Genomic DNA, 17806 nt, shown 5'->3' on the forward strand with positions numbered 1-17806 from the left:
GAATTCTTCTCAGAGAAACAGAGCAGAGTTTTGTGTGACTCATTTCCAGATTCCTGTGGTTTATTATCCTTATTTCTAATTTGTTGGAAGACTATCTTTACACAGATAACAAATGTTCCAGTATTCTGACACTGTAACACCCACATAGCAACAAGAATAAACTTTAATGTTAAATCCAAAATCTGTGGCTTCTGGGTTTAATAGAAACACACATTAGTAAAAAGTTTCCTTTCTCCCTAGCAGTATGTTTTAAAGAACTCGCTAACTTCTCTAACATGTTGAAAGTTGCCAGTTTACATGGATCTGTACTGCGGACACGGGTTGGTGATGCTCCTTTTAAATGAGAAAATGAAGAAAAACAGTACAGGTTAGTCTGTTTCAAATTATGTTTTTAAGTTTCGTGAATGCTAATTGATTAGAATTGGGTCAATTCATTGTGCCATGAAGGACAGACACACTTTCACGGGAAAGACACACTGAAGTACATGAGTAAGTGAAACGTGGTCTTTTTGCACAAGCCAAGTGAGTCTAACCGTCTTGCTGTCGATGCTGCTCACATGAAAAAGGAAAAGCTGGGAACCAGCCGCCCCAGGACAGGAGAGCACCCCTAACCCCCACCCCCCACTGTCTTCCAAATCGGCCCAAGGCTACTGTCACTTAGCTTTGCCAGGTGGACTGGTGGGAGGCCTGGGCAGGACCAGGGCCCCGGGCATGGCCTCGGGGCACAGTGGGGTCTGGTCTGGCCCCCACTTTGATCTCCCTGATTCAAGAGAGGCAGGTCCCTTGGGAGCAGCATCTCGTTGAAGGCGTAAAGCGAGCACCAAATACCAAATCATGCTGCTCCCACCTCACACGTGGGTCAGTTTACATGATGAGCAGGATCTGAGAAATGGTTCAGAGAACACATAGCTTCTTTTTGTCTTGAGAAACCTCAGGCTTTAATTTCCCCTAACTTGGTAAAGAAAAACACTACTTAAGAGGACTCTTAGTTATTTCTATGATGTTTAATACTTAAGTCTTCTTAGCCCTCCAATCAGAACTCGAATTTCCGGCTGAAAATGTGCCCACTGCGTTTAAATCATACCCTCGGTGTTTAGCTACATAGTTCCTGCCTGACTCACATTCTACCAGAAAGTCACACACAGGCAGACACAGGAGCGTCAGTAGTCTCTCCCGCTGGGGTGACGGCACACTCAGCTGCCAGTGCACCAATATTCGGGAGTGAGGGGGGTATTTCCAGAGACCCCTTGCTGGTGCCACGCCGAGCCTGGCCCTGTGCAAGAAGCCTCTGGGTGCCCCAAACTGGGGGGAGTTCTGGGCTGACTGGAGGCCAGAAGCTTTCGTGTTGAATACATTTTAATCCCCAGTTAGGAACAGGAAAGCCCTTGCTAGCTCTTCAGAGTTAGTTGAGAAAAAAAAAAAAAAAAAAAAAAGCAAACCCAAGTGGGTATCCTGACAACATGTCTGTAAAAAGGCAGCACCTCCCAGAATCGTGAGCCCTGCAGGCCCGGCCCCTCTCTGTGGAGGGAAGGACCAGGCCAAGCGTGGCAGCAGGGACCACAGACCTCGTGCCGCTCCTCCACACGTGTCGTGATGCTTACACACCCTGTAAGTCTGCAACCAGACCTCCATGGTTTCAGCGACTCTGCATCATGGACTTTTGCTGCTTCGAGCTGTGCCATGCCCTTCGGCCCTTACCAGCTGGAGGGGAGAAGGCCATGTGCACTGCCAGGCTCGGAACAGCAGCCCCTGCACACGCCACACGCGAGGGGACACTCTCCATTCCAGCCAGGAAGCCTCCAGACACAGTGTGGACTCCACTGCCCCCAGCCCACGGCCAAGCCTCTGCAGGCACCTAAACATCTGTGAGCTCCTGCCTCCAGGCCCCCGCATCACTTGAGTGGAGCATGCAGGCCACACAGGACCCAAACACTGGCTCCTTCTCCTGCCTGTTCAGCTTTAGGAGCAACTAAAACACAAATTAGCTTCTCTGGGCCTTTAACCACTGGTGTGTGTAAACAGCCATTCATGGAATGTTCTCAAAATGTGACAAGAAAATCTAAAAGCAAAAGCACCTTCTGTGTGTGTGTGTGTGTGTGTGTGTGTGTGTGTGAGGAAACAGTATTTAAAAGCAAAACCCAGTGATTCCAGCATCTGGCAGACCCAAAGCTGGGACCAGAGTACCTGTTCCTGCCTCCTCTCTGAGCCACCCCACCCTCACAGGTGGTTTCTGGGCCACCCAGACACTCTCTCCCTCACACCGCCCTGCTCCAGTGCACCCTGCCTTGGGGATGGCCTTTCCTGGATACCTCTTCCCTCCCACAGCCTGGCCCCATCCCTGCCCCCCTCCCGCCCTGTCCACCTGGGCCTGTGTGGCTGGGCTGTACCTGCACCCTCCCCAGGCTCCAGCCAGGCCTTCAGACCTGCCAGCTGGCTCCAGCTCCCTCCCAGGCCAGGCTCCTCTGAATCACTGTCCCCCTCTCCAATGTCTCCAGTGTGTGTCTGCCAGGCCACACTCAGGAGGTGGGCAAACACAGGTGGGCTCCCAGACGAGGGCAGGAGTACCTGAGTGAGAAGCTGGTCTGGCGCTAGCTGGTTGATCCACCTTGTGTATCGCTCAGTGGAGTTGGGAGGGTCTCTCCTCACCTGGCAACCTACAATCTGTGAAACAAAACAGAACTCAACAAAGTCACTGTGAGCTCGCGTGCGCACACGCCTGTCTACATGTCTCACCTGGTGTAAGCGTGCACAGCCAGCGGGGAACTGAGACCCCACACTAGATCGGGGAAAACTTCTGGGAGTAAAGGGGAGAGGGAGGGCACCCACTCAGTGCAGAGTTCCGGGCGGACCCCACACCGGACAGTTCCAGCAGCACCTGTTAAACTACTCTGGGTTAGAACCATCACAGATAACCCTTCCCCCTTAATTCGTTCAAGTTACAATGACCTGTACACAAGGTCGGACATCCAGGTGCTTCCAGTAACTTTTTCTTGAGCCAGAACTGCAGCAGACATGAGAAGGTTCTGCTGCAGCTTCCTGGGCAGGAAATCCAAACGGTCCCATTTCTCCATAATGTTCGTGACTCAGCCTCCCGAAGGCAGTAACCTCTCAATAAACAAGAGTCCAAGGGTACCAGCAGACAGGCCCTCCCCATCCCAGAAGGAATCCTGGTTCTGCAGTGCAACACCCTTCCCATAATGTACCATCTTCTTACCACTCCTCCTACCCTTGGTCCTCAAAGCCTGGCCCTGCCTCCTCTGGGGGACAACATGACTCCCTGTGCACATCCCTGCTTCTGCACCCCTGGCCCCCAGCAGCCCCGGTTCGCCCCTCCAACAGAGCTTGAAACCTAGGGACACCATCTGCACTTTTGTTTAAGTGTCTGCCTGCAGGATGTTGAAATAGGTCTATGACTGCTGTGTGAAGGGTCCAGTCCTCCAGAGTCAGAGTCAGTTGTGGGAAGAGGCTGGTCCCCACTGCAGGCATCTGAGTCTGGCACTGCAGGAGGGAGCCCCCTTCAAGGGAGGGCGTTGGGCAGCACAGGGCCTGCCCCTTGCTGAGGCTCAAAGAGCTCCTGTAAGGGTGCTAATGGCTGGCCCCAGACTCTGCTCTCTCCACCATACAGTGGTTGCTGAGACCCGTATCAGCCTCCTTATTAAGAAATTAGCCAAAGTTCCACCACGATATTTGAATTTCTTACATCTTGCTCTCTATAGTACTTATGCAGAGTGACTAATTTATATTAATGCGGAAGTGCTAAGGAAGAGCTTTGAGAAAGTTTTTGCTTGCTTGCCATTTTTTGCTGATGGGCTTTTTAAAACTTTTTTTGAGAAAACAGTAGATTCACAGGTAGTGGCAATAATTGAGAGAGATCCTGTGTATCTTTTACAGTGTCTCCAACAGTAACATCTTGAAAAACCACTGCAAGTTACCACCAGCAAAGGGAACGCTTGCAGCTTCACAGCCACACCCCGTCTCTGTAAGTGGCAGTGCTGATCTGTTATTCCAATGCTGTAATTCTGTCTTTCCAAGAACGTTTAATCAACAGAATCATACAGTGTGTAGCCTTTTGTGATTGGCTTATTTTCCGCTCCCTAATTTTCTGGAGACTTGTCCAGGCTGTTGTGTGCAACAACAGTTTTTCCTTGTTTGGCTGAAAAACACTGCACAGTACAGACACTACGGGACATGTGGGCTGTTACTAGCATTCTGCGACGAACATTCACGTACAGGGTTTTGTGCGAACGTGTCCTCATTTCTCTGGGGTAAATGCCCATGAGTATGACTGCCAGGTTGTACAGTATTTGCATGTTTAATTTGCTAAGAAAGTGTCAAACTGTTTTCCACAATGGCTTCACCAGCTGTGTGTGAGTGACCAAGTGCTCTCACATCCTCACCGGCCTCTGGCGTGGCTGTGGCTTCGGTTTCAGCCCTTCCAACGGGTCTGCGGTGACCCTCATCACCGTTCTAACCTTGTTTCCTGATGGCTGACCCTCTTTCTGTGGCTTATGTGCTCCCATCCATCCTCTTTGGTAAGATGTCTCTTGTCCATTTTCTAATGGGGATAAAACACCCTTGGCGACAGGTGCATGTGCTTTTCCCATACTTCCCACAGAGCCTGTCCCCTCCTTCCAGAACCACGCACTGAAGACAGGTGTGTTAGAACAGCTCCTGACTCCCCAGGGCCTGATCTGACCCAGACGTACTTCTGTGTCTATTGTATCTATTTTTTGGTCTTGTCAAGACTGGCTTTGCATCTGATTGTTGAGCAGAAAAGATTCTGGGAGAAAAAAGGGAAAATGATCCAAAGCTGTGAGGTAGAGAGGCACCTGGATGGCTTAGTCAGTGAAGCGTCTGGCTCCTGGTTTCAGCTCAGGTTCTGATCAGTTTGTGGGTTTGAGCCCCAAGTTGGGCCCCATGCTTACAGCGCAGAGCCTGCTTGGGATTCTCTCTCTCCCTCTCTCCCTGCACTTCCCCCGCTCATGTTGTCCCTCTTTCTCTCTCAAAATAATAATTTAAAAAAGCTGTGAAGTAGAAATCTTGTTTCAGAGTTGTGCTCACACATGGATACAGGGGCTTAACTTCCACACACAGATGCCACAGACCCACGCCCCACGCCTGCTGCGTCCTGAGCAGCTGCTAGGGGTGACAAACGGGCCAGGCGCATAGCAGCCCACTCCCAGCGCTTGTGTCCAGCCGGACGAGGCTCTTGTGGGCTCGCGGGTGCTCACGCTGCTTCCACGGTGAGCCCTTTGCCCAGATGCTGGCTTCTGATGAAGGCTAGAGCCAAGTGGGGTGGAGTCTCACATGGAGAAAGAGGGCGGGTGAGGTGACATCTGCCTTCCGTGGTGAGAGCACCTATAGATGAAGAGGAGGGTACTTCTGTGTGCCTTAACACTTTCTGAAAACAAAGTGGCCTGGCCCACAGAACAGAAACCACGGGAAACCTTTTCTTCCTGAAGACGTGTCTGTAGCGTGACACCAAGCTCTTCTCCTGAGCCAACCCCCCGCCTCCAAAGCAGGAGGGCTGGCGCGAGACGGCTCCGGTGACCGAGTACAACATATGCTCAATGTTCCACATGCCGCGAGACTCACATGCCCTGGGGCAGAGCCGCTGTGACAGGAGCCTAGCACAATGCCCTGTATGCAGGCGGTGCTCAGTAAGCACAGGCTGAATGAACCCAAGGGCGCGTGCTGGCTTTGGGGATGCACTGCCTCCTGCCACACACCTAAGAGTAGCCGCTAGAGTAAGGCTCTGGAGAGGTGTCGGCCGGTTCTTCTGAGAGCATGTGCTGCCAACCGGGCAGATGGCAGGGGATCCTGGAATGTGGTCCCTACAAACGCTCTTGAAACTTTCTGAGCTTATATGGGGGCGTCTCAGATCCAGCAGTTTGGCCGGGAAAAAAGGTCAGAAAGTAAAGAAGGTTACTGGACGCAGAATGGAGGTAGTTGTCCAACCGCTCTGCCTGCCCTTGGCCTGACTGGCGCCCACCAAGCCTGGGATCTACGTCCCTCCCCCTGAACCCGGGAGGGGGGGAGGGGGGGTCAAAGGGGTACCAAGACAACACAGCCTCCAGTCTAATCTCTTAGGATCTTGTTTTTGGACGCGGCTGCCAAGCAGTGAGGAAGCCACGCGGCCACCAGTAGCCGCCAAGGCCTCAGCCCCACCCCCACCCTGCCCACAGCTGAGGCCCACCGAGAGCAAAGCCCTTTCTGAGGTCCAGACCCGCGGTGTCTGTGCGCGTGGTAACTGGGGGGCTTGCACACCACTATGTCTGGACGCTTGAATAATGGTCACCTCATCAAGCCCACGGCCAGCTGGCTGGCTGGCAAGGAACAGACGAGGCCAAAATCTGGCGCCTTCTGTGCAGACCCTGGTCGGTCTGAAAGGGACTTGGACACAGGCGGCCGTGCTGTAGGCTGTGCGTCAGTGTGTGCGGCGGCTGCGCAGCGGCGTGTGCGTCAGCGGCGGAAGGCACGGGGCGGGGATGCAGTCGGTGGCGTGGGAACCGTGTTGCATCGGGACAGACGCAGCTGAGCTCGCGGTGAGCACAGCACGAGGCACAGACCACAGACGTGTGCGAACACCTGGAACTAGTGCAACACTGAGTGTCGGTGACACCCAAGTCCAAGGAAAATAACACCCGGCAGAAGCGCCGGCTTCATCTGCCCTGCCCCCGGCCGGAGCCACCTTCCGGCCGCGCGCCAGGATGACCAGCACGCAGGAAGACGAGGGGCCGTGCTGTTGTTCTCCGGAACTTTAAGAAACAGGGCTGTCGCGCTGGGCACAGGCTGCGGGTCCGCAAGAGAAGTGGTGGCAGGCGTGCCAGGGGTGGCCTGTGGAGGAAGGAATGCCTGCACATATCACCGTGGCAAAGCTGGAAGAGTCTACGCCATCACCCCGCCGGCCGTGGGCTCCACTGTCACCCGAGCAGACCTGGCTTCTGGAAGTGTGTGTGGGACGCTAGTCAGAAAAGAGGGCAGATACGGGGTCCAGGGGAGACCCGACCTGCTCCACCCAGAGAAGCTGGCTGTGGGGGACCCACTCCCTGTGACTCATGGATGACAGCTGGACGGTTAGAAAAAAACCAAACTTTACTTCTAGGTCAACTTCCAATTACCTGGACAACATTCACAACTAGGAGTCAAGCCCGTGAGGCTCACACACATGCAGAGCCCTGGCTGGGGGCCCGTGGCGCCACAAACACAGGTGTGCTAGTGTCTCGAGAGCACTAAGTATCAGCCATGGCTGGGGTGTACACAGGCCACACTCACGAGACTCAGGTGTGATGGTCACATAAACGTGCAGCACGCGTGGAGGAAAGCATGCTCGGTTATGTGGTTTTTACCCCGCGAAGCCCCCAACTGTGGGACATGAGCTGCCTCCACCCCCACCTCTCAATTGTCTCTGGTCCCTGACCTCTCGGGCTTCCCGCCTGAATTCCATTGGGTCCTTGCGACCCCCCCCACCCCCACCGTCTTCTGCTGATGCTGTATAAACACCAGACCAGCACCAAGGCCTGTCCCCGGTGGGCAGCAGGCCCTTCCCCATGGGCCTCGTCCAGGGCCAGCTGCAGACGCTGAGGCTCTCACACCCCATCTGCACTGCAGACCAGGGGTCCCCAGCCAGTCCTGTGCACTGTGAGGCAGAGGGTGGACTGTGAGGCCAGGCTGAGCAAACCTTCTCTCAGCCACCACGGGGCGTCCAGGGGGCACTCGCTCCCGAAGTGCTAACCCAGAATCGGGAATGGCACCTACTGTGGGCTTTGTGGGGCACACAGATGCCAACAGTGGGTCTACCGTCTCGCAACCCATGTGTCAGGGCAAACTACACCCTGTCCTGTTTGAAGTGACCGTGCTCCCTCTTCAGGTGCCCGTGTGGCTCCTGGGACATGGGCTCAGGTGGCCCTCCTATGCAGTGGTATCATTCAGTGAGCTGTTACTGCAGGCTCCTGTGGGGAAAAGAGCCAGCAGAGGCCACTCTTCTAGGGTGGGCTGAGGGCGTGCTGAGCAGAGGGTGCGCGTGTTGGAAGGACAGAGGGACCATGGCCCCCATGGCCCCCTCACCTGGAGGACAGAGGAGCCTGCCACCCCCCACTCCCCAGCTTTCCCACAACTCTGTGTCCACCAGACAGGATGCTCACCAGTTTGCTGCTAACAGAGCAAGGCCAGGATTCACCTCTGAATCCTCCAAGCCCCCTGGAGACACAGCAATTCGGGGAGGTAGGAAGTCCCGCCAGCAGCTTGCAGGGGCCCAACTGTCCCAGGCCACAGTGGAGGAGCCATCAACAGTGCTGCATCCAGAAGCTGTAGGGTGCACACACCTGTGCAAGGGGCCCCCACTTCTCCTGTGGGGCTGCCTCACCTCTTTCCACCTTCCTGAAACTATGTACCCTAACCCTAACCCTACCGCTCTCCCTCTCTGCACTCCTGCACGGGAGACCCCACAGGGAAGGCCCAGGCCAGAGACAGCGGCTCCCCCGACTCACCCCAACACCCATCCCAGAGCTGATCTCCGCTCGGCAGTGTCCAGTAAGCAGGTGGGTAAATGTTATCCTGGGAGCTGCCCCATGGCACCCAACATCAGACACCCCAAAAGTTCTGCAGTAAATATGCAATGGCTCAGTTTATGGAAACTGTCACTAAGGGCCTTTGCTTCATAATTATATGGTTTTCTTGTAAATGACCTTAAAAAAATGACTAAGGACAAGTATACCCTTAGAACTCGTTTCATTTTTCCAAACAAACTACAACATAATTGACATAACCAACCAGCAACTGCAAATTAGGATTTTTGTAAGTCATGATTTTAAAACAAAACAAAAAACCCCTGGGGCACCTGGGGTCCGACTCTTGGTTTTGGCTCAGGTCATCATCTCGCAGTTTGTGGTTCAGGCCCCACATCAGGCTCCACACTGTCAGCAAAGAGACTGCTTGGGATTCTCTCTCTCTCCCTCTCTGCCCCTCCCCCAGTCGCTCTTTCAAAATAAATAAACTTAAAAAAAAAAAAAAAAAATCAGCCCCACAGCAACAACTCTGCTGATTTTGCTCTGGGGCAACAAGAGTATGGCATCCCGGTCTACGCTCCACACAGGAGCAACCACTCCCGCCACTTGGCCTCTCCTTGTAGCTGGGATAGACACGCAGCAGGAGCAAGCAGCTTCTCCTGAACGTGGGAACACAACATCGAGTAAATTTATGAAGTTAACAAGGAAAACTCTAACCTAGAACTTTATAAAACCTATAAAAATGCAAACTAATGTTTTAATTAAGACAAAATGACAGTGTGCATTTTCCCCAAATTCCTTATGTGTCCCAAGACTTGGCAATCCATTTGCACCTATGCGTGAAGAACCACCCTAAACCATTCCATTAACGAAGCAAAATGTTTGATTTCTACAGTATGGAGAACAAATCTCACTCTCTAAGTCATCAACACTGGTGACAAACTCTTCAGAAGTTTTAATGCAGAGCATATTTTAAACCCCTACCACGTGAGCATCACTCTAAGAGATGTGGCATCTCAGGACGGCTGCCCACCATGGCACAAGCACCTGCCATTAGCCTCACAGGATGCTTGCTGAGGGGCGAGGGCTCAGTGCTGGGCCACCACCCCTGGGGGCTTTCAGGAGAAGCCGTAACCTGTCGACACTGTATGTCAGAGCATCTTTCTGACATCTTTCCAGCTAGAAAGCATCAGAGATTCAAGAGTCTGTGTAAACTTTTAGCAAGCATCTCCTGGGGTCTGTGGTAGCTGATTGCTACGAAATCTGTATTTGTACATAGCCGTGGTTCTAACACTTGGCCGACCCCTGTTTCCTGTCAGGATCTGGTGAATGCTGCAGAACCGTGTGCAAGCCCCACAGCACCTACGAAGGTGTGCCTCGCACACCCTGGCTTTCACGCCCTCAAACACTGCACTGTCTCCCACTTCCTTTGTGCTCTGGGGTCTGGCTCGGACGTAGGCAGCACTGGCCACAAGCAACCTCCTGTCTGTCAGGGTCAGTTTTGTGCCCACTTGGGAGCCTAACCCTACAGTTCCTCAAACATCACCTGTGTGCTGCCAGGAAGGGGTTTTGCAGCCATGACTCAGACCTGCGACCAGCTGACTTCCTGGAGGACACGGCTGGTCCCATTCAAGCAGGGAGCGGTCATGAGGAAGCTGTGGGTGCTGGCTCCCTGCCTGCCTGGTTTCACCAGCCAGTGACATCACACCCCTGCCGTCAGGACCCCAGGACGCACAGTGGCCCCCAAGACACTATGCCAGCCGAGAGGTCACTTCTCAATGAAGGAGCGCAACTGGGCACTTTCAAACCTCCTATGCATCCCACCTTCCGGAAGCTTCCAGCCTGAGGAGCACTGTAGTAGCTTCTCAAGATGCAGCTGATGGGCCATTTTTTATCTTCTTCCAGGTATATTTCAAGGACATGTTTACATTAAAAATGTGTCATTTTAAGCAATGTAAGTGCAGTTACACTTCAGGGACTGAGGATCTTCAGCATCAAGCTGAGTGAGAGCCCCTTGAGGGGAGCATGCGCACGTGTTTACAGGGCAGACCAGGTGCCTGCAGCCCAAGACACTGAGTCACAGAGTCATGTGTGGGGCTGGGCAGCTGGAGACGAAAGCACAGGGTACTGAATTTCTTTAGAAGCGGAAAGTCCGTGCACTGAATTCAAAGCTCCAAAACAAAGAACTGCTGGAAGAGAATTTATTCATCTGGATGCACAAAAGTTGTTCAAGCTCCTTGGGAAATTTTATCTTGTGCACTTTTGAGCCTCTCACAGTCCCTCACACCGTTCAGGTTTGCTGAGGATGGCTTGCTGAGCCCTGCCCTGCCCTACACACGGCCTGGGGATGGCCTGGGGACAGCCTGAGCCCTCCGGCACCCAGAGCCTATGAGAAATGCTGAGCTCAGGCCCCCCTTGATGCCCAGAATCAGATCCCTGGGGGCTCGTCGTGTGCCCGTGATGCTGGAGAAGCTTCAGTGCAGGCGCCGATCCAGCACTGTGGCAGAGGGAGCAGAACCTGGAGTTGGGGGCAGGAGGGAGGCCGCCCACTGGGTAGACAGCACGGAAGCTGGTTTAAGCAGTCCTGCAGACCCTTCTGTTTGACGATTTCTAAAATCAGTGATCATCACAGTAATTCAGACATTTTCACTAAAACTTCGGCACAGACGTTTAAGCAGTGGGTGCTAGGGTCAGACGTAGGCTCTGGGATCAGCCACCAGGCTGGAGCTATACAGAGGCAAGTGCCCCTGGGTCTGTGATGCCCTTCAGGTCCACATGGGCAGGTGACACCTCCCCTACACGGGGCTTCCGGTCAGGAAATGAGGCCCTCACCCCACGAGTACCCAGGAAGACGGTCCTGGCTCATGGAGGACAACTGGGAAGCCCTTCTGAAGTTGAGAACTGTAGTCTGAGGACTTATAGGTAGTAAGAATAACCCTGTAAGCTGCTGACACAGTGTGTGCTTCTACACACGGCGTCAGAAATACTCATGAAAATAAAACCAAACCGAGAAGCCCTGTGTGCGCAGGAAAACAGCCTTGAGTGTCTAGAGATCTAAGAGCCACTGCTCATGCTCTGATGGGGCAGTCGTAGCCTAAAGAAGAGCCTTAATGCAAACAGCCGCGACATCACTTTCATCAAAGTGGACAACAACTCAGAGACAGATGCAGGACTCACACTCGGGGACAAACACAGGGCTCACACATGTCAGAGACAGAGGTAGGACTCACACTCAGGGACAGGCAGAGGACTCACACTTGAGGACAGACACAAGACACACTCAGGGACAGACACCAGGTCTCACATTCAGGACAGATGCCAGGACTCACATTCAGGGACAGACGTCAGGATTCACACTCATCAGGGACAGATGCCAAGACTCATACACATCAGGGACACATGCCAGGACTCACCCGTATTAGGGACAGACATCAGGACTCACACGTAAGGACAGATGCCACGACTCACACGCATTGGGAACAGACACAGGACACACATGCACCAGGGACAGATGCCTAGACTTACACTTGTCGGGTGTTGGGCAGCAGCTTCCAGTTGCAATCTCACCCTCTGAGGCATCATGACGTCATCCTGAGGCAAAGAACACAGTTTAAACTCACATAACCCACAAACAAGAAACAGATAGAAAAGCCAACAGCAAAATGGGCAAGAGCCGGGAACAGGCAATGCAGATGCTACCCATGGGACCAGGAACCCTGTTAGTTGGCAGGGAGATGCTGGCAGTCCCCACGATGGCTCGCACACTGCCATGTGCAAGCACTCCAGAGGGCACTTGGCCTCGTCCAGCGATCTGAGGATACACATCCCTAAGACACAGGCCCCGCACCACTGGGAAGGGGCATCTTGTATGCCTTTCTAGAAGTTGGACCAGCCCAACTTTCTAGAAGTTGGCCTACAGAAATACTTGTAGAACAAATGAAATGTCCGCTCAAGACTGAATTATATTTTCGATTACTTCACCAGTTACAAAACGCTCACATATACTTTTTTTTTTTTTTTTAATTACAATCTTGTATAGTTGAAGGCAGGGCAGCTAAAATTATCCCTGTTTTGTAGCCAACGAAAACAAGGCTTGGAAAGGCTATGTATTTCACCCAAGGTCTCACAGCAATTACATGCCAGGGTTAAAATTTGAACATGGGATTAACTGAGAAACCAATATTGGCTAAAACCAAAACTGCCCAGAAATTCCTGTCTCTCAAGAACATTCCACCACTTCCTGAACTAGAATCACCCCCAGGGTGTCTGAATAAAGTCAACCCCTGCAAGTATACAGAATACTGAAGACAGCTAACACACCCACTGACAATTAGCTTAGAAATTCCAGGAGAAACGCAAGGAGCAAAGAAGCCCCCAAACCAAGCAACACGACAGGTACCCCATGATTTCAGAGCACACACTGGCCTGTAGGTCACAGAGAAGCTCCTTGTTCTCCCGAGACCATTTTGAAAGAAGAAAAACTTGCTGATGGGATGAATGAAAAGGTCTTTATTACACAAGAAAAGCCATGTGCTATTTTAATAAACAAGCTCAGATGTGTTTCTGCTGGTGGCCATGATCTGCACCACTTTTTGTGTCCTGCAAAAGGCCCCATTCTGGTCAAGGTCCACAGAGTTCACAGCTGGTGCCCAACACCAGGAGCTGGTTTTAACAAAAGTCAGCTGGTATTTGAGATGCAAAGGAGAGGAGCCTAAGGGGTGGATACACAGTCCTGACCCCACAGTGCACAGGAGGGAGGGCTCAGAAACCTCCACACATGTTTGCCTGAGAGTGTGCAAGGTCCCCAGACTGGCTGAAGTTCCACAATGATACCCAGTTAAGAAACAACATTCTCGGCAGCCTAGGGCAAAGGATTTTGATGTATTATAAAAATAACATTAATTCAGAATGAAATGCTGTTTCCTTTCTGACCACAATAATATTAGGTAGAAACAAGCCCATCTAGTCAAAGAATTTTGTAGTTCAAAGAAACCTGGAGCTTCAAATTAAGTAGCTTCTGAGTGAGAATGGCCCTGGGAGAGTATGGCTATGGGCTCCTGGGGATGGCCAGGGCCACGGTCAGGCAAGAGCTAGAGGCAGACAGAAGCCAAGGATGGGACGTGCTGCCTGCAAATCAAAGTTGCCACCAGCCACAAGAAGATCTCCCTCTACGGCAGAAAGCAAGGTCAATTTGTGTGTGTGTGTGTTTTTGTTAAGTGTCTTTATGCTTGGCTTTCAGACTCAAAGACAGAAGTTATGTGGTCACGTGCTCAGGAGGCTCCCCGAAGAAGGGGAGGAGACAGAGCAGACTGACTGACAGGTTGAAACCCTGCTTGCAAAGTACAGGGCCAAGGAATTATCAAATGTTAGCTACCTGTGTGTTTCTGCCAAAAATTCTGACTTATGGAGAAATTTCCTGCTCATGGTTTGCTACTTGCTCATGTGCCAGGACAGGGTCCTGATCCCAGTCAAGAGGCCTCCAGGTTCCACCCGCAGAAATGACACACTAGCCTTTGGCACACAAATAATCCTGCTCTGTTCAGCTAAGAAAGCTGTGTAAAATATCTTAAAAGTCTTAATAGCAATAGAGAGTTAATGAGAAGCACTCGGGGTACTGGGTCCAAATCCAGGCAGGGGTGTGAACAGGAAAACACCAGCCATTTCTGCCCCGGAGGCATCAATGAGCCTAACGAAAGTCTGAGAGGAGGGAAACGGGAGCCCAGGGCTGCTCAGTGTCAGGGAGGGAGTGGGTGCTGCTCACCCACAGCACTTGCCAGCTCAGGCCGCAGCTGCTGTCTCCCCAAGGCGATAGGGGCTCGAGGGACCCGGAGGAAGTCAGGGGGAGTCTCTGAGGGAGGACTCTCATCTGAGGCAAGGCCTCAGACTGCACAGGTGCTAAAACACAGCGGCCAGCACACGAGGGTCACCAGGCAGACAAAACAACACATGGTAAGACTCTCAGAAAGCAACCACTAAGAAAATAACTCAAAGAGTTAAAAATCAGTAATTTTAAGCAGTGCACTGGAAAATATCTGTTCAATAAAATAGGTGGAAGCAGCAAGGACAGAAGACGTGAACAAAAGAGATGTGAGGCCGAAAGTAAACGGGGAACGCATGAGCACACACAGCCCAATAAACAACAAATGTGAAAAAACTCAATTCTTTAACTAAAACTAAACACTGTCAGATTGGGTTAAAACACACACACACACACACACACACACACACACACACACACACACACAGAAAGATCTACTGACGTGCTATTTGCAAGACACAGACATCAGGTTCCGACACAGAGCGACTAAACGTGGGAGGGCGGAAGATCCCACGCAAACTGAAGCCAGAGAGACGGACAGACCTTCAGCAACAGGATGCCTGGAGACGGGGAGGAGGCTACACGCGGACAGAGGGCCGCCATCAAAAAGAAGTAAAGGTCGTAAATGCACTTGCGTGCTGGCCACAGAGGAAGAGGAAATAAAAAGCACAGACCTGAAGAAAGAAAGGGACAACTCAACAGCAAAAACTGGAAATTCAGACACTCACTGTGGGCACCAGACAGGACGGCTGGACGGGCCAGGCCACCCGCAGAGAGAAGGGAGGCAGTGCCATCAACCAGCACTGAACCCACCAGCGCAGGCTCGTCTACGCAGCAGGGACCACAAATGTGAAAGCATTAAGATCATATGAAACCTGTTCTCTGACCACAGTGAAGTCAGAAACCAAACACAGGAGGGTATTTGGTAAATCTACCACCAATGTGTGGAAATGAACAATTTACTTCTAAACAGCCAATAGTTGCATTAGAAATCACAATTAGAAAATATTCTGAGCTGAATGAAAACATGATATAGCAATACGGCAAAAGCCGCACCTGTACCAACAAAGACTGATTTCTTAAGAAACAACAATAAAAAAGAGAAAACTAAACCAAAAGTAAGAAAAAAATAATAAAGATCAGAGCAGAAACAGAAAGAGACAGAGAAAAGAAAAGCAACAGAAACAATAAATTCAAACAATGATTGGTTCTTTGAAAACATCAAATTTAACAAACTTTTAGCTAGATTGGAGACCAACAAACTTTTTCTATAAAGGGCCAGAGAGTAAATATTTTGGTCTTTGTGGCCATATGTGGTTTCTGCCAATATTCTTGGTTTTTTGTTGTTGTTTGTTATTTTGTTTTTATAACATTTTAAAAATAAAAAGACCATTTTTAGCTCAGAGACCATAAAAAACAGGCTGCCAGGGGTTTTGTCCTGTGAGCTGTCATCTGCTGACTCCTGAGCGAGACAGACCAAGAAAAAGAGAAGACGCAAGTAAGTAAATTTAGGAATGAAAAGGAAGACAGCAAGGCTGGCCTCAGAGAAGTTAAGAGAACTACAGGAGAGTCCAAACCAACTGCTCACCAACAAAGCAGACAATTAGATGAAACGGATAATTCCCAGAAAGATATGGGTTTCTGAAACTGACTGAAGAAGAAAAATAAAATCTGAAGAGATCTATAAAAAGTAAAAAAAAAAAAAAAAAAAAAAAAAAAAATTGGGCTAGTAATTAAAAATCTCTCCCCACAAAAAATTAAAAATCTCATGGGGCGCCTGGGTGGCTCAGTCGGTTAAGCATCCGACTTCGGCTCAGGTCATGGTCTCGCGGTCCGTGAGTTTGAGCCCCACGTCGGGCTCTGTGCTGACAGCTCAGAGCCTGGAGCCTGTTTCGGATTCTGTGTCTCCCTCTCTCTCTGACCCTCCCCCGTTCATGCTGTCTCTCCCTGTCTCAAAAATAAATAAGCGTTAAAAAATAATAAAAAAATAAATAAAAATCTCTCCCCACAACTCTCCAAGTTCAGATGGCATAAGTAGTAAATTCTACCAAACATTTAAAGAAGAAACAGGGGTGTCAGACTGGCTCAGTTGGTAAAGCACATGACTCTTGATCTCGGGATTGTGAGTTCAAGTCCCATGTTGGGCGCAGAGATTCCTTAAAAATAAAATCTTAAAAAAAAAAAAGAAGAAACAATATGTCATCTTCACCACAAAGCCTCCAGAAATGGTAGAGGCAGGGATACATCTTACTCACTCCAAGTGGCTAAGTACTTCCCGGTACCAATGTTAGAGACAACTTAAGAAAACTACAGAGCAGTATGACACATGAACATAGATGAAAGAGTGCTTGATAAAATATTCGCAAACCAAATCGGCAACAAGTACAAAACTTTATTCCAGACCAAATGGGATATCCCTAGGAATGCAAGGTTGCTTCACCATCTGAAAGTCAATTAATATACATTATATTGACAAAAAAAGAACAATTGCTACCTGATGACCTCAATAAATGCAGAAAAAGGATTTCACAAAATCCAGTGGCCATTCAGGATAAAAATTCTCAACAACATAGGAATAGAAAGGAACTTCTTCATCTTGATAAAAGGCATCTACGAAAGCCCTACAGTTAACGTCTGTGAGGTGGGCAATGAAAGGTCTTCCCTGAGACTGGGAATGAGGGAAAACATCTGCCCTTGTGCCCAGAGCACCGCATGAGCTTCTGGTCAGTGGGATCAGGCAATAAAGGAAAGTAAAAGGCACCCAGACTGGAAAGGAAGAGGTGAAATTGCCTCAGTTTGCAGACAGCATGAGTTTGTATTCAGAAAACCCTAAGGGATCCACAAAAAAATACTAAACTAACAAGTTCAGCAAGGTCACAGAATACAGGATCAGAACACAAAAATCAATTGTATTTCTGTTGACCACTTCCTTCACTGTGCAGAAACTTATTTTGATGAAGTCTCAAGAGTTTATTTTTGCTTTTGTTTCCCTTACCTCAGGAGACACGCCTAGAAAAATGCTGCTAGGGCTGAGGTCAAAGAGGTTGCTGCCTGTTTTCTCCTGGAGGATTTTTGTGAGTTCAGGTCTTATATTTAGGTCTTTAATCCACAAAACTAAAAGGCAACTGACTCAGAGGAGGAAGATGGCAGCAGGGTAGGAGAACCCTGGGCACACCTCATCCCATGGACATAACTAGACCAAAATCACCCCAAATACCCCAGAAATCAACCTGAAGACTGGCACAACCAAAGAGAGAAGAGGCCACATCAGAGAAGGTTTACTGTGGGGAAATAAAGGCAGTCTATGGAATAAGAGAAGATATTTGCAAATGACACATCTGATAAAGGGTTAGTATGCAAAATCTATAAAGAACTTATCAAACGCAACACCCCCCATAATTAAAAATGGGCAGAAGACTGAATAGACCCTTTTCCAAGGAAGATGTCTAGATGGCAAACAGACACATGAAAAAAGATGGTC

At 50.4% G+C, this 17806-nt stretch overlaps 1 protein-coding gene across 10 annotated transcripts in view; it reads right to left on the reverse strand.

Annotated features, from left to right (window-relative positions):
* B3GNTL1 (UDP-GlcNAc:betaGal beta-1,3-N-acetylglucosaminyltransferase like 1) overlaps positions 1-17806 on the reverse strand; it is a 98003-nt gene that overhangs the window by 41268 nt on the left and 38929 nt on the right. For 9 of the 10 annotated variants that reach the window (XR_008294142.1, XR_008294141.1, XR_008294140.1 and 6 more), the window contains 2 exons: positions 12033-12098; positions 2566-2661 (listed from right to left, as the gene is read on the reverse strand). Coding sequence is in view for 3 of the 10 variants with exons in the window: in XM_027052136.2 (XP_026907937.1) it covers positions 2566-2661; positions 12033-12098 (162 nt within the window). In the remaining 7 variants the exon portion in view is untranslated. The remainder of the gene's footprint in view (positions 1-2565; positions 2662-12032; positions 12099-17806) is intronic. The other variant, XR_008294143.1, reaches the window with a different exon arrangement.

Source organism: Acinonyx jubatus, chromosome E1 (genome assembly GCF_027475565.1).
Source record: "Acinonyx jubatus isolate Ajub_Pintada_27869175 chromosome E1, VMU_Ajub_asm_v1.0, whole genome shotgun sequence".
Taxonomy (NCBI): Eukaryota; Metazoa; Chordata; class Mammalia; order Carnivora; family Felidae; genus Acinonyx; species Acinonyx jubatus.